The sequence below is a fragment of the Cheilinus undulatus genome, linkage group 21 (assembly GCF_018320785.1).
Source record: "Cheilinus undulatus linkage group 21, ASM1832078v1, whole genome shotgun sequence".
NCBI classification, from domain to species: Eukaryota; Metazoa; Chordata; class Actinopteri; order Labriformes; family Labridae; genus Cheilinus; species Cheilinus undulatus.
Genome location: NC_054885.1, coordinates 25,724,632 through 25,739,889, shown reverse-complemented (window position 1 = coordinate 25,739,889; position 15,258 = coordinate 25,724,632). Strand labels below are relative to the sequence as shown.

General features: G+C 39.2%; 1 protein-coding gene across 2 annotated transcripts; it reads left to right on the top strand.

The window, feature by feature from the left end:
• The first annotated feature begins 959 nt into the window (after positions 1-959).
• Positions 960-10,698, top strand: slc16a6b (solute carrier family 16 member 6b). 2 transcript variants are annotated; one of them, XM_041777789.1, is made up of 6 exons: positions 960-1,004; positions 5,636-5,883; positions 6,462-6,605; positions 7,339-7,467; positions 7,956-8,867; positions 8,950-10,698. In XM_041777789.1, the coding sequence occupies exons 2-6, from the start codon at positions 5,652-5,654 to the stop codon at positions 9,222-9,224; spliced, it is 1,692 nt and encodes a 563-aa protein (XP_041633723.1). In that variant the 5' UTR covers positions 960-1,004; positions 5,636-5,651; the 3' UTR covers positions 9,225-10,698. The 2 variants fall into 2 exon arrangements, with proteins under 2 accessions (XP_041633723.1, XP_041633722.1); XM_041777788.1 differs by lacking the exon at positions 960-1,004 and adding an exon at positions 2,147-2,412.
• Positions 10,699-15,258: the final 4,560 nt, after the last annotated feature.

Genomic DNA, 15,258 nt, shown 5'->3' with positions numbered 1-15,258 from the left:
CTGATGTATAGATTTTACTGGAACCTCAAATAAACCCAAACTTTCACAGAAAAGGCACTTTATAAGAAAAGAATCTCTGCCATGTAAGGCAAGGGGATGAAGCCTGAAGAAGAAAAGGAAATAGTCATAATCATGGCTAAGACTAAGGCTACTCATAGAAGATTTAAATATCTCCAGTGAGTCAGGTGTACTAACTGACACATTGACTGACTTTAATTGGAATGACCCCTGTTCTTCACACATGCTAGTTATGTAACACTTTGGACTTCTGGTAGGTTTGTATTATTACTGAGTACATAGTACACCAGTGGAATATCTGCACCATCTTCGGTAGGATCACAAAAATGCTTTCCTGTTGACCTCAAAACAGAAAGAAAGAAAGAAAGAAAGAAAGAAAGACTCAAGCATAAACATTTTCTTTGAAAATGAATGAATGAATAAAAATAAAAATTCTGTCCTGCAGATCAAGCATTTAGCACACAAAAACCCTCATTAAAGTAAATTTTGAAAAGCCACGAGGACACAAATGAAAACCAAAATGGCTTTTGTACTCGCTAAAAAAATCCAATTAAATACTGAAAGCTAGACGTTACTAAAGGATAGATAACAAAAAGTTGTGAGGTTCAGTTTTCTGTGGTGACCACTCTTAAAATATTTTAAAAAATATTTTTAAAAGGAAAAAAAAAGGTAACTCTGCATGCCTGTCTAAATATAAAAATTTACAACTTCTTGATTTGAACAGTTCTTTTGGTCATTTTGAACCTAAGTGTTTTTAAGAAACTGCATGTTTCTAGGACTGAGGAAGATGCAGGTCATGCATGCTCTGAAACTCTAACCATTTGTAAAGGGTTGATTTTCAACTGACATGTGGGACTCCAATGAGATTTGAGGGCTGGACCTTGTCTAACACTGAGACACAGCCCTGCTCTAAACAATAGCGTTCCAGGCTGGGCACCTCTGTACACTTCACATTAGCCAAAGGATTAGTCACAGTACATTAACAGGTGAGTGGCTTTTGCTAATTTAAATGCTTGCCAAATTACTATGGAGTCCTAAGTAATCAAATAAAATGTTAACTAAGTTAGGACCTTTCTTATACTGAGTTAAAAGTATACATTTGATTAAAAATCAAATCATTTTTTTTACTAAATTTCATTTATGTAAGTCTTAAAGAGAGTCACGTTATTTATGTTAGTCATTTCTTATATATGGCTTTAATCACACAAGGTTTGATACATTTGAAATACCTTGTTTTCCATATGTTACTGGTCATCATACTGCAATTGTCATATTGGTAAATAACATTCTCCAGAGTCTGTGATAGTCGCTGTTCAACTATTACTATTATTCAGAAACTGGTTTAGATTAGAACTGAAGAAATGGATAAATAAGTTCCCATTCTAAAATTCATTTCTTCTTCTGGTTATGTATCATTTTTCCCCTCCCACATATCTTAGTGCCGGTTACTCCTGATGATCTGATTCTGATCCAGAAGTAAAAGACCACAAATACACCTGCGGTGTAGAGTTCCTTACTGACAAAACCGGTGAGAGCGAAATACTGCCTCTCTACTGGAATCAACGCTGTCTGGATGAAACCTGTTCATCCCAGTTCCCCATCCGGTGTTCATGTACGCTGCAGCGCGCGTCAGGGCGTGCGGGTGCCTTGTGTCTGACGTTAGGAAGAGGAAACAGGGCTACTGATGTAAACTACATTTGAAATTATAATAGATGCTGTCGAGATTAATAACCAGCATCCCCCTAAATACTTTTTTACCCCCTATGGGTAGGCCTACATTCCCCTAGGAGTTTCATCATCCCAAATCATCCCTTAATTTCGTCGCTCTTCTTTTGTTTACGTTTCAGTTTCCAACATTTTAAAGTTAGCGTCATCGTTTAAGATTTGCTCAAAATAAAGTGTTGTATTGCCTGATTTTAAAAGAAAAAATAAGGTAGGCCTATGGTATGTTGAATAGCAAATTTCCACTGTTTTGTGCCATTATTTATGTTTGTGCTGTCACTAAGCTATTGCACGTGGCGCTGTGAGTTAGGGACGCCCTGCGCGTTCATGACGTCGAAGGATGGCGCGCTCTCGTCTACATACCGGCTTGAGCCGGTAAAGAGCTGCCAAAACAGGCAGAGAATAATTCACTCACGGAAGACAAAGGATGCTGCTTACTGTGATGGAGCTAAAATAGAACCTGAGTAAAACCAGTGTTAGTGTTAGCGTTATTAAATTTTAAGTCATAGTTGTCAGTAACGTAGACATTGTAATTTTAAGAAAAGCTTGATTTTGCTTTCTGTGGCTAAAAGAAAAAGCCCTTAGGTTATAACAACCTTAAAGTCAGAATGATATGACGACGAGATCGTTGCACCAAAAGGCTGCAGTTCCTACCTCTCCTGTCTTCTGACGGTAAGTTAGAAACTGTTGGCTTCAGCTGTAGGATGCTCGACTGGCTCAGGTCTGTGAGGCACAGCTGGCTCTCACAGCGGCTTCGCCTTGTTGGTACAGACTGTCATGAGGAAGACTAGTGTCTGTAATCTGGGATCTAAGAGTTATTTCCTACATTAGATTTATACTGGTTTATTCCTAATTTAGCTAGAATTTTAAACAAGCTGTTTAGACAGACAGTACATTCACCAGCCTGTAAGCTTAAATTATATTTATGTATGAAAAAGCTGGGGATCAGATGTGTAAAACCATCATAAATGTTCATCAGCACTCGCTGTTTTGCTCTCGTCGCCGTTGGGCATAAACCCGAGGGATGCGCACATTGACATCATTCCTGCTCCTCTGCACTGCGGATACCCTGACTTGGTGTTCCACGTGAGGCGAGATTTGCAGTTAAGACCAGCTGCCAGATGATGATAACAGCTGCATCTTATGTTGAAAGACCCGAGCAAAAAGAAGGCAGAATGACATCAAAGTAAACCTATTTTGTTAAGAGTAAGCCGACAAGCCGACTTCTTTACATGCCTACTTCTATCTTTTAAACATTCAGTTTTAAACATGGCAAAGCGAGGAAAGGTTGAGGGTAAAAAATAGTCTATATTTAGCAGTGCTTTAAAACATGTCAATCAGATTTGGTCAGTGCTACTTTTAATTTTGGGCTACATAGCCAAGTGTCAGTGTGCCAATTCTGAACTATCTTATAAAAGCTATAATGATAAGCTGCTACCAAGTGTATTTGTAAAAACGTTTAATCATCTCTCACAGCAAGTATAATTGTATTGTTAGTGCCATTGTGTTCCTGATGCTGTACAGTAAATATCATTTTTCCTTTGCCCTCAGATGTACACTCACTTTAATGCTCTGTTCAACTGAGTGTGTAATATTTAGCCTAATGGCATTTAGTAAAACAAACTTGGTAAAAATGAAACATAATACAAATAAATATGACTGTCTAAAACTGTGATTATTAACCTGAATGAATGGAATTGTTTCATTTTTATTAACTTAGAATAAGCCTTTTATCCATACATAGGGAGAGTCCACTCCATGGAGTCCACCATCTTGAATTTTTGCATCTTGCATGTTTCCATAGTATCATAGAAGGGAACAAATAACAGAATCCATAATAACACAAACTGGCTTCCACGTTACCATTAGGAGTGAGCATCGCAATCTAGAATCTGACAGTTCAATTACAAATAGTAGTTTTACACTTGTTTTAAAGGTTTTACAGAACCTTTAAAGTGCCACAGTCAACATAAATTATTAAACCTAACTGTGTGTTGGATCATTTCTTATTCCTGGTAGCAAGGACAAAAGACAGAGGAATTGCAACACTCATACTATAAAGAACTACTATTTGAAATACTTTAAGACTCAGTCATCTTGGGATGCACAGATACACCACTTTAACAATAGTGTTGGCCAATATTGTCCTCTTGACCAGCATCGACCATATGCAAACAGTGAAGAAATGAACTGATGTCAGCGGCAGATGTAGTTGTGTCATATCATTTCTATGATGGATTTTACCACATTTAAAAGCTGATTCAGGGAAGATATTTATTCTACGGCCAAAGAAATTAGCCTTTTCATGTGTTTTTGCAGTCAAACAAGAGAAAATGCTACAATTGTGCAGGTGTGTGTGGGTGTGGGTGGGGGTGTGGGTGTGTGTTATACCAAAAGAATAATGAAAAAACATTGCTATCAGCAATCTGCTCTTTAAAAAAAAAAAAAAAAATCTGTGTTGATTGTCATCCAGGTTATGGTTTCCCAAATCCTGATAAAGGGGGCAACTGGACTTGATTGAGTATCTTGACGATGTGTCATCTTTCCTCAAAAAGGTTTCTTCAGTTTTAAAGTGGCTGGGGTCTTAGCCAGAAAGTAAAGCTTCTTATGACCACTCATATGCCTAAAATGATCTGGGTGGTCACCCGAGAGTCATTAGCAGAATCGTGACCCAGTTTTACACGAGGGCATGGCCTCCTGTGCCTTTTCAGGTTTTGCAGGGCAGCATGACGTTAGATCATGTTATCCAGTGTAAAAGTCTGTGTCCAGTGAAAGTCTACCACCCCTGTTCAAAGATAGTTTTTCCTGCTTGACTGTAATGGCTTCCTCAACAACTCTCACAAACCAGCGATCTTCTCTGGTCAGTATTTGAACATTGCTGCCCTTAAAGGAATGCCCTCTGTTTCCTTCAGATGCATTTCTCAGTGGATTTTATGGCATACACTACATTACAGAAGTAATCTAACAATAATCTGATAATATTGATGGTAACAAGTGAAAATTGTCTGATGATCTCACAACCTCCTCTCTCAGCTGATGTGGAAGCTTTTACCAAAAAGTCTGAGAGTTTATCCACAAGTTTGGCTATAAGAAGGATGATTTAAAGAAAGCCAAATTTGGCAGGTATGTACCATTCATTGTAAAGAGGCATATTATTTCAGAGTGAGGAGCAGGTCATGTAATTTAATAGCCTTTTTGCTGAACCTTCCTTTCGTTTTTAACTATAATTACATCATAATTTTAACAATGTTTTCTAAGAGGAAGACTACACCTATTGTCCAAAGCATATGACGTAAATGTCATTCAAGGGAGGAGCTCAAAGTAGCTCTGAGGTGAAGGAGGGATACTGGCTTTATATTAGATTGGAGTTTGAGGTTCTGTGTGACACGTCTCGCGAATTCAGATCTGTATGTAACCTATCAGTAGGTTATCAGCTTACACTATTGTTACCTTTGGTCCCATTTGGTAACCTTTCCAAAGTTCTTAAATAGAGATTCCCATAACTTTTCTTATTGTTCTGAGGCAGGACAAAGTGAAGAGATATTTTTAGACCTTTAGTCTGATATGACAGTGTGCTGTGTATCATATATCATAACGTCAACCCATGGTAATGGTTATTGTCTGCTGTCTGTTGCCTCTGTCAGACCGACCAGGTTTATGAGCCTCCACCTTAAACTTCTAAGACATTTTTTATAAGAAAAGCATGAGATGTGATGTGAGGGGCTGATGTAATGAGATGGGTTAAGCATGAGTGTAAACCGTAGACACAGAGAAGGTCATTCTTCCAATAAAACGGTTGTCACTACTCTGATTGAAGCTCCTGTTGTAAATTTAAACAAATGCAGCTTTGATGAGTAATCTATTTCACTGATGTCATCTCTCTGTCTCTATCCAGGCAGCCTGCTTTAGCCATGAAGGCACCCAGTTCCAAGGGTTGTTTGGGTCCGAATGTTTATTCAGAGGTCCCTGATGGCGGCTGGGGCTGGGCTGTGGCTGTTGCTTTCTTCGTGGTGGAAATCTGTACCTATGGGACCCTCAAGAGCAAGGGTGTCTTCCTTCAGGATCTTATGGAAGAGTTTGGGGAGAGCAACAGCCGAGTGTCATGGGTCATATCCATCTGTGTCTTCATCTTTACATTCACCGGTCAGACTTGGTTTCCCTATCTTATCTCCTTTTGCAAACCTAATATATTTACATTGATTTGTATGTTGCAGCTGCTCTCAGCTTTAAATATATGGTTTACTGACCAGGGTTCATTTTGTAGTGACACGGATAACTGTTGTGCATGTAATTTAAAACCTTTGCATTGTATGAATGCTTTACAGCTGAGCTGTGCATCATCTGTGGATAATACCTGTTGCCTTTTGTTTCTGTTGGTTTGCATTGTGCCTAGTTCAAAGCCAAAATAAACTGTAAAGTAACAGGTACTTAACAATACAGACATGTCCAGTACTCTGATAACATATCTGCTGCATATATATGTGGACAATCTCAAGGTAACTGCTAATATTTGAGATTATCAATTAGATTTTTAGTGATTAATCACTTTTGATAATAGTAACCATAGTAACCATGAACCTACTATGTAGTCATCAGAGCAAAACGGGATGATGAGTTTATCAAAACCACTTGTTAAGAAACCATGAAAAGTAATTATAGAACTCCAGCAAGTGGCATAGCTTGAATGATTTATAATTTTTTTTTGTTCATCCCCACTCCAGCCCCCTTGTCCACCTTTCTCAGCAACCGTTTTGGCTATCGTCCAGTGGTGATGGTAGGAGGCTTCCTCATCAGTCTGGGAACCATCACCTCAGCCTTTACCAACTCCATCAACGAGATGTACATCACCATAGGCATAGTTACAGGTAATTTTCAAAGTCAAACCACCATCCAATACCTTTTCATCTATCTGTCTATTTTCTGTGTTTTGCTCATGCAAAGGTGTTTGTCTGTCTTAACAATTGTAATGTAAGAACTAAAGGGACTCCTAGCAGTGTCAATGGCAAAATCTGCTTTAATCCAAATCTTTCACCCCTGTTCACTGACTGACAGGTGAACAGCCTCCTCTAAACACTTGACAGTGAGGTGAATTTCAAAATCTTAACTCACTCGGACTGACAAGAAGTGACAGAAGAGATGAAAAAAGAAGCAACAAAGCATAAAAAACACTAATGTTTTCTTACAGATCTGGGTTGACGGAACAGGAAGTGGCTGAGGAGGACGGAATAATGGAAAGAAGTAAAACATTAGATTATGAAAAAATTGGTCAAATGAAATTTTTACCAAATCACATTAACTACTTTTTCTTTTGGACAGAAAGCACTGCTAGCTCTCCCACCATGTTCTCTGGTGAAATGGACTACATCTAATTAAACAATCCCTTTGTTCTCCTCCTTCCCCTGTCTCTCTGTTTTTGTCTTTACATGCCTTTTTCTTGCAGCAGCAGGTGTAGCAAAGTTGAATCACCATCAGCCTGCCACCTTTGAGAAAGGAGAGTCCTGACACCTTGATCTTTGATCCACAACCCTAGCCATGTGACCTTACCATGCGGGCCAGTGGCTGTCATGTCCCCTTTGCTCTTCTCTCCTTTGTTTACAGGCCTTGGTTACTGCCTCACCTTCCTGCCAACTGTCACCATCCTAGCTCAGTACTTCTCCAGACGGCGATCACTTGTCACCTCCATTGCTTCTTCCGGGGAATCATTTGCTATATTTGCATTTGCTCCAGGTTAGTGTTAAGGCACAGAGTGGCAGTTATGCAAAATATGGCCTTAGTCTTCACTTGTAACTATCACCTGTAAGGAAAATAAACTGGCAATATCAATAAGTTTGCAAAAAATGTCCAAATAATACAGCTTGATCTGTGGCCTTACTCTGATAAATATATAGCATCTAAGTAGCTTGTTTTTCTGATGGGTCAAGTGCAAAAGTCAATTTAAGTTAACATAAGTGCCAAAGACTGAAGTTTTTTGGATGGTGCTTGAGGAACTTTTATTAAATGTTATGCTATTAAAACAGAGCAGGTTGTCTCCAGTTAATAATCATATCCTAGAAAATAAAAGTCACAGAGAATGGCATCCCTGTCTGACTGCACGAGTTAATATGTAAATCTCTGTCATGTTTATAATGTGACAGTAAAACTCAGTAATGAAAAAAAAAACTGTGAAAACCTGAAAGAAGTTGTTTATATTAACAGAAGCTGTTTTGTATCCACAGCCCTCACTGCACTTAAAGAACACATAGGCTGGCGATACTGTCTGGTTGTCCTTGGCATCATTCAAGCTTCTGTGATTGGCTGTGGTGTCCTCCTCCGTCCAATCATCATTGAGCCCCAACCTGTGGAGGACAATGAATCAGAAAATGAGTCCCTCTCTTTAAAGCAGCTTCAGAGTGTTTATGAGCTGGAGAATGAACAAACCAGAACATCCATCAGTTCAGGGGTCTCCAGGGGCTCGGAGGACTCAGGTGTCACTTCCCTCTCCGGGTCAAATGTAGACCTGGGGGCTGCAGGAGCAGAGGGCAAGGCTATGATGGAGTGGGCGATGCAAGAAAAAGAGCCATCGCTATCTGCAGCTTCAACCCCCATCACAGAGAAGAATAAAGATGAACTTGTGGAGGTAGAGGCAGGTCCTCTTCAGCCCTCAAGTCCCAAACTCCTGGACTTCTCTGTGCTCAAAGACTGTGCCTTCATCTGGTACTCCCTCTTTGGCTTGTTTGCCACACTGGGCTTCTTTGCTCCACAGCTCTACATCATCGAGCTCAGCAAAAGCAAAGGAGTGGACCCTGGTATGGCCTCCTACATGCTCTCTGTAATGGCTGTAGCAGAGATCTTTGGTCGCTTGTCCATTGGGGTGGTGTTGAATAAAGTCAGCTGCAAGAAAACCCTAGTGCTGCTGGGATGTGTTGTTCTGCTGTGCCTGGTGCTGGTGGCCTTCACTCAAGTGTGGGAGTTCTGGGGACTGGCGGTCTGCTGCGCGCTTTACGGCTACTTTATGGGCACTGTCAGCTCCACTCACATCCCCATGCTGGCTGAGGATGATGTGGTGGGAATCCAAAGGATGGCGTCATCTGTTGGGGTGTATGTCTGTATCCAGAGCTTTGCTGGGCTGGCAGGGCCACCATTAGGAGGTAAAAGGCCTCTGATTTCTTTTGTCTATTCTCTTGCTTTTTATCCTTTTTTAGGTCTAACACATTTCTTTTTTCCCTCCAGGTGTGTTGGTGGATGTCACACAGAACTATAGTGCTGCCTTCTACTCCTGTGCAGTGGGAATGGGCCTTGGTGCTGTCTGCCTGGCTATGGTTGGACCAGCCAAATCTGGCTTTTGTTTAAGACAGAGCACAAACAAAGAGTTGGGAAGGCAAAAAGAGGACGATGAGAGAATAAATCAGGACAGTGACCAACCAGACTTTTTGGAGGTGGACTTGGCCGTGGAGGACAGTCCCGTGAGACAAGCTGTGGATCAAGACAAGGCGTGTGTAATATAAATATGACAATAGCATGGTGTCACTTCATTATTAATGCTTGCACTGGAAGAGGCTGCAGTGTCACAAGAACTAAACAACATGCTGTCAGTTCCAAACCTCAGGGTTCATCATCTAACTTTCTGACAAGCTTGAATCACAATCCTTCCTAGGAAGGAAGCACTTCTTCCTCTGACACCAAAGGCACATCCATGCTGAGCACATGGTGTCACATCTTAATTTTACACAGATTTATTTCTGTTTCAGCTGCTACAGGAAAACCAAAATGAAAAGAAGACAATCTCCCTTTATGATTTTTTTTTTTAATAGAGAATAGTTTTTCCACCGTTAAAGCCTAACCTGAAAATGTTGACATGCAGTTTCTCCACAGAGTTGGTCTGTGTTGGTCATACGCACATTTTTGTTCACTGATATTTTATTTCTAGCACAGCAGTGACTAAAGCAATACACCACTTTTGAGGTTGATGTATTTATTCTGCATGAGCCTCATCTTTGGGTGAAAGCATTAACTTGTTATCTATTATCATGTTTTCATGATAAAAACTAGTAAGCAATCACAATTCAATGTAAGAACTTGATTTACTGTGATCCCTTTCTCAAGCCGTGGCTCATTTCAACACAAATACCTCGGACTGGATCAAAGACATATTCATAGCCACCATTACATCACCCATCGGTTTGTGGACTACTGTGTCAATGCCAGTTTTTGGAAATTTTGCCTGCTCCATCTTGGTTTCTGGGAACATAGATGCTAATATTTGAGCTATAAATGTATACTTGTCTCTAGGCCTCTATTCTGGTTTAAAGATAATTTTGATAGCCACCTGAAAACCACAAGTAGCCAAACCCTGAAGAATACCATGCTTTATTGCCGAATTTGTCAGAAATGGGATCATGATTGACAAAAATCAAAATTACATTATTTAAGGAGACTTCAAAATGGTGATGGAGACTTAAACTCATGAGGGAAATGTTCCTTGACATCGAAAGGTCTAGTCTTCTGCACTGATTCCTTCCTGTAATCTGTGGAGTGGTCCGTGGTGGCAATAAAGTGGAATTTCCACCACATTAGTTGTTCATTTGAAAGTACAGTGGCCATATTTAGTCCTAATCTTCATGCTATTACCATGGTGCACGTGTAAAAGTACTGAACTATAGTGGCCATATACAGTATGTAAATGTACAAAGGCCAGATTTCACCTCACAGACATTCCACAGAAGGCTGTTCCTCCCAGGATCTCCCTGAAGCCTGAAACCTGATGATTTTTCTGCTATTCACCACAATATGACTTGTGTAGTTCTCAAAACCTCTTTTTAACACCTTAATCTAAAATGTTTTTTTTAACTATAGTTATTATTTCTGAAGATAAATCAATATTCATTTTTTTAATATTATGTCATACATTTTTAAATCCAACAGAATGACTATCAGGCTGTCTGGTAAGTCCTTTTCTGCTTTGATTTGTAACTTTCTAAATAAAAGCTCCTTAAAAGTTAGTTCTTGTTGTTGTTGTTTGTATGTGTATGTACAGTGCTTAACAAATTTATTAGACCACCTGTCATATTTGTCTCAAAGACCATCCAGCATCATGAAGTGCTTTAATGCAGACTTAAGCAAGATGAAAAGTCATTAATATGTACAGTTTTTCAATATAAATCTAAAATGTTGCACTAGGTCATCATTCAAGGACTTCCTCTGTATAATGCAAATTTTTTTCTCTTCTCTCCGTTCTTCTTTCATGTTTTTTTGAGACAAGCTTCAGTATGAGAATGGCCTGTATTGGGGACAGGCTTCCATATGAGATAGGGCTTTATTTGGGACAGGTTTCAATATGTGATGGGCTGTTAATAGGGACAGGCTTAAATATGAGGCAGGCCTTTGTTTTAGATAGGATTCAGTATGAGATGGGCTTTTCTTTTAGACAGGCTTCCGTTTAATATTGGCCAATCTTTGGCACAGGCTTCAAAAGGAGACAGGCAATTTAAATGAAACAGGAGACGGTCCCTTATTTGGGACAGGCTCCAATGAGACAGGTCTTCATTTGGGACAGGCACCAATATGAGACAGGCCTTTATTTTGGGCAGGCTTTAATATTAGAAAGGCATTTTGGGACAGGCTTCTATGGTGTGTAGAGGAAAAAACAATCCATGAAAAATAGCAGTAAAAGTACTACATAGCACTAATACATTGACAATTTTCATGGAGAGGAATTTAAGCATCTAAAATTGAGGGCAAACCAACCCACACCATTTTAATCTCACCAAAACCATGAAAATTTTGGTTGAAGAGGAACTGAACCAACAGAAAGGACTATACAGTATTTTTTACCACTATTTTTGATGGATTGTCTTCTCTTCTGCACACCATATTGAAGCCTGTCCAAAATAAAAGCCAGATTCATATTTAAGCCTGCACCCCAAAAAGCCTGTCTAATATTGACGCCTCTCCAAAATAAAGGCCTGTCTCATACTGGGGGCTGTCCCAAATAAAGGCCCATCTCCTCCTGAAGCCTGCCCTGCATAAAGGCCCCTTATTATGACACCTGTAAATTGGGTAAATTACTCAAAAACATTAGCAATGTTGCCTAGGATTGGATTTTTTTACATTATAAATTGCAATAAAACTACAACACACCTTATAAATTGTTTCAAAACACTGGCAATGTTGCGTGTGAGAGAAATGAATTTATCAAAAAAATTTGGGTAAACCACAACACATTGTCTAAATTGCCCAAAATTCTTGGCAATGTTGTGTGGAAGAAAAACTAACCCATCAGACATTGTTCCAAGACTACTGCACACAAATACATCAACAATATAGCAAAGAAGAGTGGCTGTTGCTGTGTGGGGCTAATGGGGAGCGTAAACTGTCCTTTCAATGACCAAGTAAATATAACATTGAAAGACTTTAGAGGTTACAGAATATCGTTATAATCTAAAGAGATGTTATGACCAGGGCAAACAATGAAGCAGTTTTATAAAGCCTGGCCCAAAAAATGAATAGAGAATTTGCTTTAAGTTGCAAAAATTCTAAAAAGATGATGTGGAGGACATCGTGTCTGAGTAGAGGAAGTCTGTTGGTCAGGGCAAGGACTAAGAAGTTAATCAAATCTGAAGTTTGTAGATACAAGCAACTTGATGGTCTAAATATGGAATAATTGCTATTTCTGATTATCCCATATCTAATAATCATTGTGTTTGTGTTGTTTTTGTGGTGATTCCACATTTGACGGCTCACAAACTTAAACACAACTTAACCATCTAAGCCAAGATTTCACCCATTTTCCCTTTGTATATAAAATGTCAAATATATAAAACTGGAAATAGTTACAACAAATAGTTATCATATACAAGGAGGGTGTCCAAACTACAGCCTGGATCCCAACCTCAGCCTCTTGTTCATTTCAAATCTGCCCACTGCAAATTGTAAAAAATGAAATGGAGTATGGTCCACATCATGAAGTTGTCCTTAACTCTGCTGCACTTCTAAGTTTTGACACTAGGTGGTGTAAATGTGTAGATTTTGTATACAAACATTTTTTTTATCAAGCTGTGCTTTTGTTTCATCACCAATCTGGGATGACAAACAGTAGACAAATTGACAACCAAAATAATAATACCTTGCTTGTGAACTCTCTGACGAATACAAATGGATGCAAATAACTGCACAAAGTATGTTCTCTTTCCTCCACTACAGATCTCAATGTCTAAATGTACATTACATATCCATATTTCACTACATAGGTATTGCCATAATCAAATTCAAACACCCACACTCCCAGAAAGTTTGTAAGCCTTGAGCTGTTTGCTCCTGTTTTGTGTCTGAATGTGGAGATTAGCCACCAGCATCTACCCTCTCTGCTGAATGTTGTCCTGACCAGCAGTGGGTCCAGTGGTAGCAAAGGGCCAACTTCAGCTCCTCTGACATCTGATTGGCTATCCCAAAACACTTAACAATGATTGGGTTGTCAGCCCTTGATGGAAAGCTGTGATGTAAGCTGATTTTTTTCTAAGTATATATATCTTTACTCACAGTGGATTGATGTAATGTACTTAATTAAGTAAAGTGAGGTATATTCAAACTGGCACAGTCATTGTTTCATTTTTTTATATGTGGCCATTAGTGAGGAAAGTTTGACAACCCTGGTTTAAAAGATTAGAATCCTATAATTATTCAATGACAGAGAGCTGATTAATGATCACTGGATGAATGTTCTCCTGTAAATGTAGTGAGTCAGAATGGTTTTAACTTAAACTTTTCACAATTATCTACATATCTATATTCTAGCTTATTTGGAGAATTACACAAAAATGTCCTCAACATTAATTTGCCACTTGTGAAAACAAAGTTCTTATATGCAGGGCATTCTCATTCAAACAAAATGAGGGACAGCTGGATTAAAGGGGCATCTGCATATCAGGACAAAGTGTACTTATTAGATGAGCATCAGTGTCTTTTATGTGTATGCATACATTATAGCAGGGCTGTCCAATTTGGGGCCCACAGGCCAACTTCGGCCCACGAGCTATTATTTTTGGTCTGCTGCCCATGTTCGAATTTTTTTTTCTCCCCATTGCCAGCCATCTAAATATTTCTTTCAATATTTATTTATTGTTGCACTTCCTCTCCTGACCACAACATAGTGTTACAATGGGGGAGGGTGGCGCTGTTGAGCTCCCGTCCGCTGAGATCTGGAAGCCCATGACCAGAGTGAGTCAGTGAGAAGATGCTGGGGTCATGGCAGAGATGGAGCATGTGAGGCAGTGGCACACTGATAAGAGAAAGTTCAAAAATAGTTGGGAACATCAGTACTTTTTATAATTATTATTATTTATTTATTTTTTTTCAGTTTTACTGAAATTGATTTCAAGGCGGTATGCCCAATTAGTATTTGTGCCATATGGATGTTCAGTAATTTCATGCTGTGAAACACAATAAAAAATAGTGTTATTCATTTTCAAAATTACTTTGTATGAGTTATTATTTTGCACAATTATACTATAGGAATATTTAATTTCATGCACTGCCTGCGACCCTCCACCCCGATTGATTTTTGGCCCATCACTGAAAAGAATTTGGGCACCCCTGCATTATAGAAACATTCAAAGATAAATCCCCATGTAGGCTGCAGCTAACCTGTAATGCATTCTATACAATCTACAGTCTACATCAGTGATCATCAACTGGAGACCCAGGGGCCACATCTGGCCCCCAGAGGATTTACCTTGCAAAGCAGATGGATATGCCTGTTTCCTTGTTTTTCTCTGGCGAATCCATCTTGCAAAACTCTAATCTGAACCGTTTGGGCCCAGTTAGAAGTGACAGGACCAATCAGCGACAAGGGGCAGTACTTTCAGGTGCATAAGGCTCTTTGAGAGTGCAATTTCCCTCCTCTGGGAATAATCACAGATCTGTTTCCTGCTTGAGTTTTTGACCAATCACAACACAGCATATTAGCATCGAACTCCATGATAGACATCAAGAGGGCTCCAGAAATATGTAGCTAAACTATCTCAATCGCCCCCTTGTGGCTGGCTGCAGTAAAGGTCATGGGGACTGATCTCATTGTTAAAGGCTTACAGTTCCATTAATTTGAGAAATAATTAATATTTTTACAAAAATATTTTCATTAGACGAAAATATTGATTTTATTTCAGTTTATTTCAATATCTGGCCCCCACGGTGTCGATCAAGATATAGCTGGCCCTTGTGAAAATGGAGTTGATGACCCCCAGTCTACAGAAAACGTGGTCACGCAACAGTCTACACAATTGTAAAGTCTTCATTGTCTTCTCAAACACAGCTACACTAGGGTTACAATAATAATAGACAAACTTTAAGGATGAAACTATACTGGAAGAACAATGCCACTGCTTGATGTGATTACCCAAAAAGTATGCTGAAACTTCGCTGCCTTTTGAAAATCTCTTATGAAATTTTAAAAAAACCATTTCAACTCTAATGTTCATAGTTCTTTCTATTTATAACTTAACTAGAGCTTTTTGCCATTGAAGAATGTTGCCGATGCTGTAAGCT